This window comes from Saprolegnia diclina (genome assembly GCF_000281045.1).
Source record: "Saprolegnia diclina VS20 unplaced genomic scaffold supercont1.10, whole genome shotgun sequence".
Lineage (NCBI taxonomy): Eukaryota > Oomycota > Saprolegniomycetes > Saprolegniales > Saprolegniaceae > Saprolegnia > Saprolegnia diclina.
Window position 1 is genome coordinate 722,744 of NW_008246077.1, and position 12,355 is coordinate 735,098.

General features: G+C 57.3%; 7 protein-coding genes across 7 annotated transcripts; 5 read left to right on the plus strand and 2 right to left on the minus strand.

Moving 5' to 3' along the window:
- Positions 1-112: 112 nt before the first annotated feature.
- On the plus strand, positions 113-1,792 carry SDRG_04264 (hypothetical protein). Its single transcript, XM_008609929.1, has 7 exons — positions 113-437; positions 482-640; positions 685-996; positions 1,044-1,175; positions 1,216-1,368; positions 1,421-1,570; positions 1,617-1,792. Exons 1-7 carry the CDS (start codon positions 188-190, stop codon positions 1,757-1,759), a joined length of 1,299 nt encoding a protein of 432 aa, XP_008608151.1. The 5' UTR covers positions 113-187; the 3' UTR covers positions 1,760-1,792.
- Positions 1,793-1,840: 48 nt separating this feature from the next.
- Positions 1,841-3,141, plus strand: SDRG_04265 (hypothetical protein). Its single transcript, XM_008609930.1, has 8 exons — positions 1,841-2,050; positions 2,096-2,143; positions 2,187-2,303; positions 2,348-2,469; positions 2,518-2,584; positions 2,633-2,733; positions 2,778-2,886; positions 2,935-3,141. The coding sequence occupies exons 1-8, from the start codon at positions 1,871-1,873 to the stop codon at positions 3,016-3,018; spliced, it is 828 nt and encodes a 275-aa protein (XP_008608152.1). The 5' UTR covers positions 1,841-1,870; the 3' UTR covers positions 3,019-3,141.
- A 31-nt stretch (positions 3,142-3,172) lies between these two features.
- SDRG_04266 (hypothetical protein) lies at positions 3,173-3,780 on the plus strand (the record flags this gene model as incomplete). Its single annotated transcript, XM_008609931.1, has 1 exon — positions 3,173-3,780. Exon 1 carries the CDS (start codon positions 3,226-3,228, stop codon positions 3,778-3,780), a length of 555 nt encoding a protein of 184 aa, XP_008608153.1. The 5' UTR covers positions 3,173-3,225.
- A 260-nt stretch (positions 3,781-4,040) lies between these two features.
- SDRG_04267 (hypothetical protein) lies at positions 4,041-6,795 on the minus strand. The gene is made up of 5 exons (XM_008609932.1): positions 5,993-6,795; positions 5,652-5,945; positions 5,325-5,597; positions 4,952-5,278; positions 4,041-4,897 (listed from the first exon to the last, which is right to left on the minus strand). The coding sequence occupies exons 1-5, from the start codon at positions 6,764-6,766 to the stop codon at positions 4,079-4,081; spliced, it is 2,487 nt and encodes an 828-aa protein (XP_008608154.1). The 5' UTR covers positions 6,767-6,795; the 3' UTR covers positions 4,041-4,078.
- An 873-nt stretch (positions 6,796-7,668) lies between these two features.
- On the plus strand, positions 7,669-8,527 carry SDRG_04268 (hypothetical protein). Its single transcript, XM_008609933.1, has 2 exons — positions 7,669-7,962; positions 8,016-8,527. Exons 1-2 carry the CDS (start codon positions 7,778-7,780, stop codon positions 8,452-8,454), a joined length of 624 nt encoding a protein of 207 aa, XP_008608155.1. The 5' UTR covers positions 7,669-7,777; the 3' UTR covers positions 8,455-8,527.
- On the minus strand, positions 8,471-9,885 carry SDRG_04269 (hypothetical protein). Its single transcript, XM_008609934.1, has 7 exons — positions 9,736-9,885; positions 9,573-9,668; positions 9,364-9,525; positions 9,114-9,320; positions 8,972-9,066; positions 8,857-8,926; positions 8,471-8,809 (listed from the first exon to the last, which is right to left on the minus strand). The coding sequence occupies exons 1-7, from the start codon at positions 9,847-9,849 to the stop codon at positions 8,567-8,569; spliced, it is 987 nt and encodes a 328-aa protein (XP_008608156.1). The 5' UTR covers positions 9,850-9,885; the 3' UTR covers positions 8,471-8,566.
- A 597-nt stretch (positions 9,886-10,482) lies between these two features.
- SDRG_04270 (phosphomannose isomerase type I) lies at positions 10,483-12,030 on the plus strand. The gene is made up of 6 exons (XM_008609935.1): positions 10,483-10,601; positions 10,646-10,780; positions 10,820-11,019; positions 11,070-11,434; positions 11,479-11,581; positions 11,630-12,030. Exons 1-6 carry the CDS (start codon positions 10,524-10,526, stop codon positions 11,976-11,978), a joined length of 1,230 nt encoding a protein of 409 aa, XP_008608157.1. The 5' UTR covers positions 10,483-10,523; the 3' UTR covers positions 11,979-12,030.
- The last annotated feature ends 325 nt before the right edge of the window (positions 12,031-12,355 follow it).

A 12,355-nucleotide genomic window follows, 5' to 3' on the forward strand; every position in this document is an offset into this window, starting at 1 on the left:
GAGAAAGGCAGGAAATGGCGCCGCCTGCTTGGTGGATGCAGCGTGTACATCTTAGCTCCATAGCAAGCGAAGTTCCTACAGCTGCATTCGTTGGTGGTCTAGAAGGGAACGTAGTGGTCCAAGATGCGCATCAGTTGCAGCTTCCGGGCAAGAGACACGGACGTTTCAACGGCCGGCCGGACGACCGATGCAGTTCTATCGCACGGCGCCGGAAGACCTTCTGCGTCTTCTGGAGCAGCATGGAAAGGACGTAGTTGCAGTGCAGCGCGTCCTCGCCGAGCTGCACCGGTGCATTCGGGACGACGCGACCAGCCGCGAGCGCATGGCGCAGTGCCACGTGGTGAGTCGCCTCGCCGCCCACATCGAGCTGCATGCAACGCAGCCCGGGTTTCTCCTGCAGCTGAGTATCTTGCTCGACGCACTCGTGATATACGACGGTTTGGCTTCTCGCCTGGAGTGTGAATCAGCACCCATAACGTAGAGCACTCGACCGCCGAGCTCCAGTCGGCCATCGTGCGCCATGGCTTGTGGCGCCTCGTGCTTCGTGGCATGCAAGCCACTGCCGTCGACGACGAGCTTCAAGCTCATGGCTGTGCACTCACATCGACGCTGTGCTACGACTACCCGCGGGCACCCCACGGTGCGCCATTGCAGATCGGAAATCGCTCACGACGGGCGCTGTAGATGAAAACCAAGTGGAAATGGTGCAAAGTGGCGCTCTCGAGGCCATTCGAACACTGCTCGTTGCCGAGAGTACGCCTCTGGCAACGTATCTCTGCGGCGTCAGAGCCATCGGCGATCTCTGCTACAAGAATGGTACGTGGGGTCGTGACGTTCTCTTGAAACTCTTATTGTGCACAGTGGCCAACACGGAAATCGTCCTCAAAATCAGCTTGTTTCCGCTGCTTTCGCACGGCCTCGACGAGCATGCCAAGCACGCAGCTGTGCTGGAGGCCATCGCTCGTGTGTTTTTTGTGTGTCTGGTTGCCCACCCTCGTACTTGGGTTGTTCTCGCATCGGAATTGTGATCCAGACAACGGTAGATCCAAGCAAGCGCGGGATACTGCAGTGCAGCGTCCTCGAGCGCGCGCTGCACTGCCTGCACAGCCGCGACTTGCTCGTCTCGACCGCGTACAGCATCCTGCGTCTTCTCGAAACGACGCTGCGCGACGACGGTACAGTGCGTTGCTAAATTTAGCGTCACGATTTCTATAGAAGCGGCCAAAGATTTGCTCACGCAACTCGATGGGGCCAACGTCATCATCAACGCCGTCGAGCAGCTCAGCGACAAGTACCACGATAGCATTGGTCATCTCGTGTTCTTAGCCGCCGCGATCTTTTCGAGCATGTCGCTGCACGTGCCAGCAGGTACAGCTATGAGCAATAATATGTGGAATCTCCAATAACGATGGCGACGTAGGCGGCCGGCCCGCGCCCCAGGCCACACGCATCCAAGGTCTCATGCAGCACGGGGCTCACACGTTTGCGGTCTCGTCGCTCACGAGTTTTCCTACAGAAACTTTTGTCTTGGAGCAGTGCCTCTGCCTCATGGAGCGGCTCATGATCAGCAGTGCGTACTCTTGTGACGTGGCACGCTCTGACGCCAGTTTGCGTAGATCACTATCGGCTGATGCTGGTGCGGGCGGGCGCGGTGCGCAACGTGCGCTACATTTACAACACCAAACAGAAGCAGCACGAAGGGCTTCTTGAGCTCTGCGAGCGCGTCATGAGCACGCTGGACAAGGAGACATCGACCTGATGGTTGCAACTTCAACGTGTATTTTAATGTACAATTTTTTTAAAATGGTTTTCGGACCGAAGGTTGAAATTCGGATATGGCCTGAAAATAGGCAGATTCGAAACACGAAGCATGGAAGTCTGGTGGGAGACGAAGGAAGATTGCCTGTGGCTGGTCTACTATCTCGTCTTCATCGCGCCGCTCCATGCGCTCCTCATCGGCTACCTCGAGCGCCAAGGGAAGCAGGTCACGCCGTCCAAGGCCATCATATGGATCGCGTCGCTCGCGCTCATGTCGACCTTCCTGCCGCTGGTAGGCGCATGGCGCTGCTCGCATGCACTCCTCATGGACCTCTAGCTTGTGCGCAAGAAGCTGTCCGAGTCGAGCCCCTACCGCCTTCTCAGCGTACGTCGGTATTGCTATGGCTCGATTGACGCGCCGTGTGTAGGTCTCGCGCTACGGCCCCAAGTACGTCTGGGCGCAGCAGTACAGCCACTTGAAGCAGTACTTTACGAGCGGCCAAATGAGCCCCGACATCTGGGCTGTCTTTGACGCCGCTTACGACGTACGGCGCCCTTGTTCTCGTCGGTGAAGACTCATGCTTGGCAGAAACTCTACGACGATGGCACGCGCCGAGCATTCGAGGTGTGGGGCCCGAATTTTGAGACGCTCCTGAGTGCTCACATGCCATACAACCTCGCGCTCTTCTACGTCCTCTGGCTTGTTGGCATGTACGTACCGAAAGCTGTTCACGCTGACGACTCATTGCGATACTCTAGCTACGCAACGACGGTCGGACGCAAGTACGCCCATGCGCGGGACCTCGCGACCGCCGGTCTCTTGGTCGTCCGTTACCACGTGTCGTTTGCGCTTGATCGTATAGGATGCTTCTAGGTTCTTGTGTTTGAGATGAGCATTCGCTTCATGGGCTACAACCCGCTGTTTATGCTTCTGCCGCAGACGACGCCGAATGAGATGATCTTGCTCGTGCATGCGTACGCTTCGGGGTACGACGGACGATCTGACGACGTCTTCTTAGGCTCTTTCCTGCGTGGGTTCTCGGCTACACGTCCTTCAAGCGCATCTTTTTCGTCGATATGCTGCAGCACAAGAACGACTGCCTTGAGTATGCGCTCGCCACCAACGAAGTACGACGACCAATATCCCTACGTCAAACCCACCTGTCGTGGCCGTAGAAGACCAAGAAGGCGCTCGAGAGCATGCGGGTCGAGATCCGCAAGCTCAAGGACACCAAGGAGACGACGTCGATTCAAGCCTAACGCCACCATGCACCGCGGCGCTGTTAGACCAGAGCGGAGCGCCGTACTAGTGTAAGGCTCAAACACGAAAGCATCGCCACTGGCTCGACGACACTTTTACACTCGATGGCATACAAATATCAAGAGAAGGGCTAGGGTCTCGCTTTTCCCAACGCAAAAGCTCGGTGATGTCTAAATGAAGGCGCTCATATTTCGATCACGATTGAAATGCAAGCACCTCGCTGGAACTCCTCCACGAACGCGGCCTCCAAGGCCAAGCCTGGACCGACAACGTCGGCCCGTACGACGCGCGCCGCCTCGGCTGCCTGCACACGCACCGCCGCGACTATCCCCACGCGCACGCAGCGCGCGGCAACAGCGCCGGAAGTGATGGTCGTCGCTGGACGCCACGCCCGTGAGCTCGCTGCCTTGCGCGCCGAGTACGAAGAACACCTCGAGAGCCTCCGCACCGACTGCCAGATGCAGTTGGCGGCGTTGGCCACGACCTTGCGTGTCGAGCACCAAGCCAGCATCGCCGCTGTGACGACGACGCTGCAGGAAGAACACCAGAAAGCCTTGGCTGCCTCGGATGCCAAGCTGCGCCACGATCACTCGATCAAAGAGACAGCTCTCATCTCCGAGCTCACGAAGCTGGCCGCCCAGCGTGACGGCAGCCTCGAGCGCGCTCAGGTTCTGTTCGCTCAATCGCAGGGCCTGCGCCACGATCTGCACAAGCTCGCCAAGTTCAATCGCGGTCTCCAGACCAAGATCGCCAAGACGTAAACTCGCCGAACCGGATGGAATCGGTAGTGACGCAGAAGCAATCAACCACGACCAAGCAGCAGATACAGCATACGAGCACATCAACAGCCCCAATGACGTTCTCGAGAGGCTGGCAATGTTCGAAACAGTGAAACAAAACAGGATAATACCTCATTTGCTGTTAATCGACCCGAAGTCTGCAGTCTGAAGTGCGTATTTCAAAGATAAGTGTGAGGCGGGTAACCGAGATATGTAAAACTGCATTTACGTCTAATGCAAGATGACAGCAACATCATTGAGAGGACAAGTAATGCAATTGCTACTGCGTCGTGGTCGAGCCCATGTAGTTGAAAGGGTTGGTGGCCTTGGCCATTTTCTGCATGTTGGTCTTCAAGCTTTCCGTCATGTCGGTCACTTTTTCTTCGACGCCGGCCATGCTGCGCTGCTTGGGGGCGGCGGCTTGGAGGCCGAGTTGCTCCAAAAGCGCAAGCTGGTCGGTCTTTTTGAGCCCCTTCATGTTCAAGATGCCCTGAAAGTCCGCCGCGTTGCCGTCGGGCCACATGATCTTGAAGCTCTCGACGAGCATTTCCGTTGGCGTCCCAATGAGCTTGAGCACGGCTTCGACGTGCGCCATTTCGGCGTTGACAAACTTGGCGTAGCGCGCGGGCACGGTGACGCCGCCAACTTCGCCCTCACGGCCCATGGCCGGGAGGTTGAGAAAGAGCATCTTGAGCGCATGCACATCCAAAAGCAGCTGCTGCGTCGCGACGGCGCTCACTCGCTTGCACTTGAGGATGCTCCCGAGCACCTTGGGTACGACCGCGGCCGCGAGCTTGTCGCAAAAGTTGGTGAAATACAGCCCCGAGAGCATGCTGTGGAGCGTCGGGACGAACGGCCGGAGCTTGTCGGCGATCGCCATGACGTACGCGCTCTCGTCACCGACGTTCTCAAACGAGGCCCAGTTCACGCGCTGCATGTTGGTCCACTCGTCGTCGAGGAGGTTGTCGAGGCCGAGGACAATGCACTTCATGGCCGCGGTCGCCACGTCGTGGCACGTGTCTGTCTCCTTGGCGAGCTCGATCGCGTCCGTGTACGCCGGGTCAATCTTGGCGCGGATCACATCTTCGAGCGACGGGAGCTACGCATTGTGTTGTTGTTGTTGTTGAACATGTCGCATACTATGACGACGTACGGTTTCCGCGCAGTACTCGGCCGTGTTGATGACAAAGCACAGCTCTTCCTCTTGCTTTTCGGCGAGCCGCCACCGGGCCGCGCTTGCCGACGCCGAATCACTGACCGCGAACGCCGGCAACTTGGCAAGGAGGCGCTGGGCGTACAGCGAGACGCAGTGCTTGAACTCGAGATGCAAATCAAAAAAGGTTTGGCCATTCGTGAGCGCCGTGCAGCGCTTGACGCTGTTGCGAATGTACGCAAACATGTTGACCGACGACGAAAAGACAGGCAATGCGCCGTTGCGGTCGACGAGTTCGGACCCCATGACCTCATGGAGCATCGCTTCCTACCGCCCAGTGATCAATCTTTCAACGTATCAAGCGACAACGTACCATGTTTTTACGCTCGAGCGCCACGTACGCCGTCATGTACGGGTCAAAGGTCCGCGAAAGCACGCCCTGGAGCGACGGAATCGTCTCTTCGTGCTCGTGGCTCACGCCCATGTGCTCTTCGTTCTGCGCCTTTGTCTGGAGCTCGGCACGGATCGCCTTTTGCTCGGCGACGCGCTTCTGCCGCAGCAGCCGGCGCTTGATGCCCTCGGCGGACGCCGGGTCGATGAGCTGTCCCTTCTCGTTCAGTTCGGGCCGATTGTCGTCGACATCCCCCTATCCGCAACGTCGATGACGTTCTTGTACAGCTTGGAGCCAATCAGTTCTTACCTCGTAGCGCTGGACGACTTCGCGCTCAAAGAGCAGTGCTTTTTGGAGTGCCTTGAGGAGCGACGTGACATCGAGCTCGTCCGAGCCGACGGCGCCGAGCTGCGACAAGAGGTGCACGCGCGTGCGCTCGCAAAAGAAGAGGCAGAGGCGGCGACTCATTTGCCAGTGCACGGGGAAGATGGCCTCCATGCGCGACTCGATGGCTGCGATGAGCTGGAAGAACCATGCAAAGCGCGCGTCAATGTTGCTCAGGCCACCGGCGACGGCCTTGCCACCAAACGCTTTTTCGTAAGGCTACAAGCACTTTGTTTTGAGATTGAGATTGACGCGATCTTTCGTACCACAAGCTGCTCGGTGCAAAATGTCGTCACGAGCTTGGCGCGCGTCTCGTGCCCGAGCGCCGACACAACCGCGCACGCGGTCGTGAGGTTCTTGAACATGTGCTGCATCTCGGCCTCGTCCTTGGCGATCGCGTCGACGGACGCGAGAGGGCCAATGACCTGGAAGTCGCCGAAAATCTGCGTCTCGAGGTCGACCCGGATCGCATGGACCGACTTTTGCAGCTCCATGATCTTGGTCACCTTGGTGTAGCCCTCAAAGTGCGTAAAGAGACTGTTGACGGCCTCCATGAGACTCGCGGCTTCCTTGTACAGCCGCTGCGACGCCATGTACTCGAGCTGGTCGACTGCGGTCACGAGCATGTGCAATCGCTTTAGCGCCGTGATCGACGTTTGTAAATGGCGCTTGGCGTAGTCGAGCTGCTTGATATCGCGGCAGATCTCCTGCACCATGACCTCCGACTGCTCGGCCTTGCCGCGAATGTCGTAGATCTTGGTGTAGAGCTGCGAGACGGCCTTCTGCGCCTCCTTGAGGTCGGCCAAGGCCTGATGCGCGGCGAGCGACTGCTCCTGGGAGGCGTGCGAGAGGTTCTCGTCGAGCTCTTTCATGCGCCCGTTGAGGCGGCTCACAAAGGGCTCGATGTCAGCGAGCGACGACTCGTCGGGGAAGTTGCGGTTGATGAACTCGACGCAGTCAAACTCGGCGCGGTCGAGCACGTCCTCGGACGGGAGCACGCGCGAGATTGCGTCTTCGACGCCGACGGGCAGTTGCATCATCGCAATACAATCTTCCTTCCGTGACTGCGCACTCAACTCAATTCTTGAAGTTTTGAGCTCAATGCCATGTTTTCAGTCTTGAGTTTTAACCGTTGCAACTTGCGGCTGGGACGCGGTTCGAGACACGAAGTGACGATCTTTTTGATTGAGGCTAAATCCACGCAGCTTTATGACATTTTGAACAGCGCCTTTGCTGTGGGCGTTCGGAAGGACGACTGCATCTTCTCTCATTTGCGATCGACGACCGAGTGGTGTGGTTCTGATGCGTGCAAGAGTCACCTTGTGACATAATGCGTACTCGTGCAGTACACTGCTAGGAAGTGGCTAGTAGAAGATAGACCACGGGACAACACAACCCGTCGATGTTGATAATCGTGCTCGACTTAAGTATCTCGCCAAAAGAAGAAACAAAGAAATGCAGCTGAGCTCTCTATTCTTCTTGTTACAAGCCATAATGGCATCGTAAAATGACGTTGTTGGACCAGTGTTGGTGGACTTGCTGCAACCCTTCAAAGTAATTCAACACCGCAAGCTATCGCGATTAGTACGCTGTGGCCTGCATATTTGGTATGCCCTACTAGTCGAGCCTAGATATAGCTCCATCATAACACGTCCATGCCCTTTGTCGTAATAAGCTCACGGAACCCATCTTGGCACGCGAAGGATGGATCCTGAGGGAATCAATTGGCGTGCATTTAGCCAAAGCCGTGGCATCCGGATACGTGGCGGCGCGAAGGGAGAGACTTCGAGAAAAATACAACGGCCATCAATTTAAAAGACGCAGGCCGCGCTCAATACAATCATCAAGCTAATTGAATAAATGATGCTCAAAATTTTAAAACCGATATGAGTGGTGGGGGGAATACGCGTGTGTGATTGGCAGAAATGTCGCTAAATCGATGCTAGGATTGGCTTGGGCTTTTGGGGCAGAGGCGGCGGCGGCGGCGGGATTTTGATACTTGGCGTTTGTATCAGCCGATAGTATTTTTCATTTCAACGCGAAGGAGCAACATGTCCACTGAAGAAGTCAAGCACGAAACTGCGGCCGCGGTCGCCGCCGAGGCCGAGGACCACGAGGACGCCGGCGTCGAGACGGGCGAGTCGGAGGAGCCGCAGGCTTACTTCGAGCCCGTCGTCAAGCTCAACGAAGTCGAGGTCGTCTCGGGTGAGGAAGACGAGGAAGTCCTCTTCGCCATGTACGCAATACGAGCTCTCCAAAGATACGCAACATGCTCATAAACACATATAGGCGCGCCAAGCTCTTTGACTACCGTGAGACGCTCCTTGACAAGGGCACGGGCACCAAGACGTGGTGCGAGCGTGGTGTCGGCAACGTCCGCTTCCTTAAGCACAAGGAGGCCGGCAAGGTCCGCATGCTCATGCGCCAGGAGAAGACGCTCAAGATCACGATCAACCACTTGGTCGAGTCGCGCGCCGAGTTGGGTGCCAACATGGGCAGCGACCGCGCCTGGGTCTGGACGTGCTACGATTTCTCGGAGGGCGTCGTCGAGGCCAAGACGTTCGCGCTGCGTTTCGCCAACGCCGAGAACGCCCAGGCGTTCAAGGAAGCCCACGACAACGCCAAGAAGACCAACAAGGCCCTCGAAGCTGGCGCTGACGCTGAGGACACCTCGGCCGGCGACGCTGCCGCCAAGGCCCTCGAGAGCCTTGACGTCAAGAAGGATTAATTTTACAACTACTGCATGAACCAGTTCACAACTTGGATATGTGTTCCATTATTCGAAAGAGCTTCGTTGCGTACAATGTACATTGAAGACTAGTAGAACGGAAGTGGTAGAGCTACTTGGATTCGGGTAGCAGCCGAATGGTGGCGTCATCGGCCTTGTGTCCCTCAATGCCACGTGCGGTCGGCGGCGGCGCGCGGCTGTAGACAACGAGGCCCGATATGATGAAGACGAAGCCGACGCAGTAGAGCCAACTGAGCGACTGCTGGAACAAGTAGACGCCCGCGACGACACCGAAAAAGTCGGACGTGAGAAGCGACATGTTGAAGATCGCCGCGTCGCCTTCCCGGAGCATGACCTAGTAAGATCCAAGCATGAGTGTGTTCTTGGCATTTGATGTCATACCGAGGTGACCGAGTACATGAGGAAGAGCCCGAGGACGTAACCGATAAAGAAGATGACGCTTCCCGTGGACCTACACCAGTGGATTTACCTCAATCAAAAATGAACATGACAATACCACTCGATGGCCTCAAAGGTGTGGCGCTCGTACGCGTAGGCTTGGACGGCGCTGAGGGCAAAGCCAAAGAGACCGAGCATACCAAGAAACTCCCGCTACGAAGTGCAAGCATGAGGCACGCGCGCTTCGATTGCATGCGTACCCGAGACTTGGTCTTCACGCAGTGCTCTTGGGCCACGTTCGAGATGGCGTAGATCGTCGAGCCAAGAAGGCAAAGTAGGTCGCCAAAGAGCGCGTGCCAGTCCGTCGACGCATCCACTTGGTCCTGCGCCCGGACAATGTCCGAGATCATGAGAAACGTGATGCCTGACAAGCACAAGGCGACGCCGGTGAAATGCACGCGCGTGTACTACAGAGGCGTCAGCATGCTTCGTCGCCTCATTACACATTACCTTGGCGTCGAGGAAATTGATGGACAGGAACATGACCACGGGCAGCGTAAAGCAGTCCAGCAGCATGACGCTCGTGATCGTCGTGTACTTGTACGCGAGGACCGTGAGAAAGTTGCCTTCGACGTCCGCTAGTGCGATGAGCGCATACTGCCACCACGGCGTCTACCACGCAGCAACATGGCATTCGCCCATCACTGGTCATTGCGCACCTCGGAGCAAAAGTCGGGCGTCGTCCACCATAGATGCGCGAGGTAGCCGATCAAGAGAAAGTAGTTGCCCACGTTCTGCGTCGTCGCAAGCTCCACCTAATGCGAGCGTCGGATCCATGAGCCCGTGAGCCCAAGCGTGCAGCGTCCATGGCCTGCCACGTACCCCGTAGTTGAGCGTGAGCTCTTGCGTGCAGATGCTCGTGGCCGTGATGAAGAGCGAGATGCTCTGCCCGAGGAAGAGGATACGATGGTTGCGTAAACAGTCCGTGATGCCCATGCTCGCCGCCGCTGCTGTTGCCGCGTCCGTGACCCGTATCCAACAAAATCTGCCAGCTTCGAATCTTCGGATTTCATCCGGACGATCTGTTTTTGTATCCGTAAAAGCGCGTCCACGTGGACACTGTAAATAGTGTCATGTGCAGAAGAGTGGCGCAGCCAAACCTTGCGCATGGCCGCATCGCTAATACTGTTCGGCGCGAGCGAGAGCGCGCTGCAAAACCTCACACTGTCATTTGTATAGTAGTGACGTACCCGCATCTGTAGTATTACCTCCATTGACAACAGCAAGAATGATACCATTTCATCGTGCATAGTTCAGAAGTACACTATTTTACGACCAACCAGTGTCCTACGGTCAAATATTGCAGTTGCGGCGATGGCGCTGTCGTATTGACGGCGCAGATTTCGCGCCCGCGCGTCTCTTTTGGGTACGATCAGATGCGAGGCGGACACGAGAGGCGCTTTGCATACTCCCCGTGCAAGGACTAGTCACGCTCTACGTTGGCGGCCGCCAAGCCATCGAAGTTCGAACGCCATCGTCCGGATATAGTGGAATGTGCGCCGGATACGCGCGCACATAATTAAATTGAATAAAAAGGCGTGTGAGAAATCGACAGCAGCGTTACAAGTTCACTTTTCCATTTCTGTCAATTCCCTCGGACGTCCCTCGTCATGTACCGCCTGCAGTGCGTCGCCCAGCAGTATGCATGGGGCAAGAAGGGCTCCAAGAGCGCCGTCGCCGCCTTGAAGGTCCGCCCATGTGCTTGGCGCCGTCATGCTCAGCTCTCTTCTAGTCGGCGAGCGAGCACACCTTCAAGGTGCAAGAAGACGAGACGTACGCCGAGCTCTGGATGGGCACGCACCCCAACGGCCCGTCCAAGATCGTCGGCCACGATGGCACGATTGAGCTCCTCTCGGATTGGCTTCAGGTGCGCGCGCATATGCTGGCGAGAGCTCATGAGGCGTAGGCGCACCCCGAGGCGCTTGGCGACATTGACGGCGACATTCCGTACCTCTTCAAGGTCCTCTCTGTAAACACGGCGCTGTCCATCCAGGCCCACCCGGACAAAGATACGGCCGAGAAGCTTCACGCCGAGTTCCCACTCATCTACAAGGACGACAACCACAAGCCCGAGATGGCGATCGCGGTCAATCGCTTCGAAGCGCTGTACGTTCTCGTCTCAGCAGCCTGGTGGTCTCTCACGCCGCATGTTGTAGGTGCCGGTTCCGCCCGATCGAAAAGATTGTAGAACACATCCAGGAGGTCCCGGAGCTGCGCGCGCTCGTGGACCCGGAGATCTCGAACGCGCTCATCGAAAGCCACGACCGCGACACGCTCCGAGCGTTCTTCCAGGCGCTTGTCTACTGCGACCACGACGAGGCAATTGCGCAGTTGGCCAACCACCGCGAGCGTCTCGAGGCCATGGACGAACGCACGCCGCTGCAGAAGCTGGTTTTGCGCTTGAACGACCAGTACCCAAACGACATTGGCGCGTTTTGCCCGTATTTGCTCAACTACCTCGTCATGGAGCCTGGCGACGCAGTCTTCCTCGGCGCCAACGAGCCCCACGCGTACCTCTCGGGTACCTACCTCTCTAGCACGTGTCCTTGTCTGACATGGTTGCAGGCGACTGCATTGAATGCATGGCGTGCTCGGACAACGTCGTGCGTGCCGGGCTCACGCCCAAGTTCATTGACAAGACGACGCTCTGCGACATGCTCACCTACGAGTAAGCAACACGCGATCTCTACGTAGTGCAACTCACCACTTTTTTCAGAGCGGGCACGCCGCCGATCGGCCAAGGCACTGCGATCGACGCGGTATTGACCGAGTACACGCCGCCCGTGCCCGAGTTTCAGGTGCAGCGCATGGACATGGCGCCGCTGGAGCACTACACGCTGGCACCGGCAACAGGTCCTTCGATCTTGCTCGTGCTCTCGGGCCAAGGGTACGCCCACTTTTCACCCACCGACGACGACGACGACGACGACGCGCTGACGTCCAAGCTGGAACTGTCGACGGGGCATGTGTTTTTCGTGCCTGCCGGCCAAAAGCTGGCGTTCGAGAGCGGAATTCAAGGCCTGACCGTGTACCGCTCGTGCCCAAACGAAGGCCCGCACGCGTAGAAGAGAGCTTTTCGCATCGCGCGCATTAATTATAAGGTTTTCGTTGTTTCCCTGCTCGCCGGCAAGAGTACCTACTAGTAGCAGCTTGGTCCAGCGAACGCGGTCGTAAGCGTCGTCGCAGCGCTGGGTTTGTAGCGGAAGGTTCGTGCGGCGATCGAACTTGGAAGATCGCCACATCCGTCGACGGATTTTTGCAACAGAGGGACCGTTGGTTTGAAGGAGTGGACCGTTTCATGAACGAAACCGCAATATTATCCGGCGCATATTATCCGGACACGGCCGCAGATTTGCGCCAGTCATCTTGCAGGATGGCCAAGAACAAGAAGGCCAAGCAGCCGCCGGCGACCGACGCGGCCAAGGCGCCGACAAAGTCCGCT

Coding starts and splice junctions, on each gene's coding strand:
- SDRG_04268 (XM_008609933.1), top strand. CDS start 7,778: ATGTCCACTGAAGAAGTCAAGCACGAAACTGCGGCCGCGGTCGCCGCC. Junction 7,963..8,015: donor GAGGAAGTCCTCTTCGCCAT/GTACGCAATACG, acceptor AAACACATATAG/GCGCGCCAAGCTCTTTGACT.
- SDRG_04265 (XM_008609930.1), top strand. CDS start 1,871: ATGGAAGTCTGGTGGGAGACGAAGGAAGATTGCCTGTGGCTGGTCTAC. Junction 2,304..2,347: donor TCTTTGACGCCGCTTACGAC/GTACGGCGCCCT, acceptor CATGCTTGGCAG/AAACTCTACGACGATGGCAC. Junction 2,470..2,517: donor GTCCTCTGGCTTGTTGGCAT/GTACGTACCGAA, acceptor GCGATACTCTAG/CTACGCAACGACGGTCGGAC.
- SDRG_04269 (XM_008609934.1), bottom strand. CDS start 9,849: ATGGGCATCACGGACTGTTTACGCAACCATCGTATCCTCTTCCTCGGG. Junction 9,321..9,363: donor TCAATTTCCTCGACGCCAAG/GTAATGTGTAAT, acceptor ACGCCTCTGTAG/TACACGCGCGTGCATTTCAC. Junction 8,810..8,856: donor TCATGTACTCGGTCACCTCG/GTATGACATCAA, acceptor GGATCTTACTAG/GTCATGCTCCGGGAAGGCGA.
- SDRG_04264 (XM_008609929.1), top strand. CDS start 188: ATGCAGTTCTATCGCACGGCGCCGGAAGACCTTCTGCGTCTTCTGGAG. Junction 997..1,043: donor GTGTCTGGTTGCCCACCCTC/GTACTTGGGTTG, acceptor AGACAACGGTAG/ATCCAAGCAAGCGCGGGATA. Junction 1,176..1,215: donor AACGACGCTGCGCGACGACG/GTACAGTGCGTT, acceptor CGATTTCTATAG/AAGCGGCCAAAGATTTGCTC.
- SDRG_04267 (XM_008609932.1), bottom strand. CDS start 6,766: ATGATGCAACTGCCCGTCGGCGTCGAAGACGCAATCTCGCGCGTGCTC. Junction 5,946..5,992: donor TTTGCACCGAGCAGCTTGTG/GTACGAAAGATC, acceptor AAGTGCTTGTAG/CCTTACGAAAAAGCGTTTGG. Junction 4,898..4,951: donor CCGAGTACTGCGCGGAAACC/GTACGTCGTCAT, acceptor CACAATGCGTAG/CTCCCGTCGCTCGAAGATGT.
- SDRG_04270 (XM_008609935.1), top strand. CDS start 10,524: ATGTACCGCCTGCAGTGCGTCGCCCAGCAGTATGCATGGGGCAAGAAG. Junction 11,020..11,069: donor GTCAATCGCTTCGAAGCGCT/GTACGTTCTCGT, acceptor CGCATGTTGTAG/GTGCCGGTTCCGCCCGATCG. Junction 11,582..11,629: donor TGCGACATGCTCACCTACGA/GTAAGCAACACG, acceptor CACTTTTTTCAG/AGCGGGCACGCCGCCGATCG.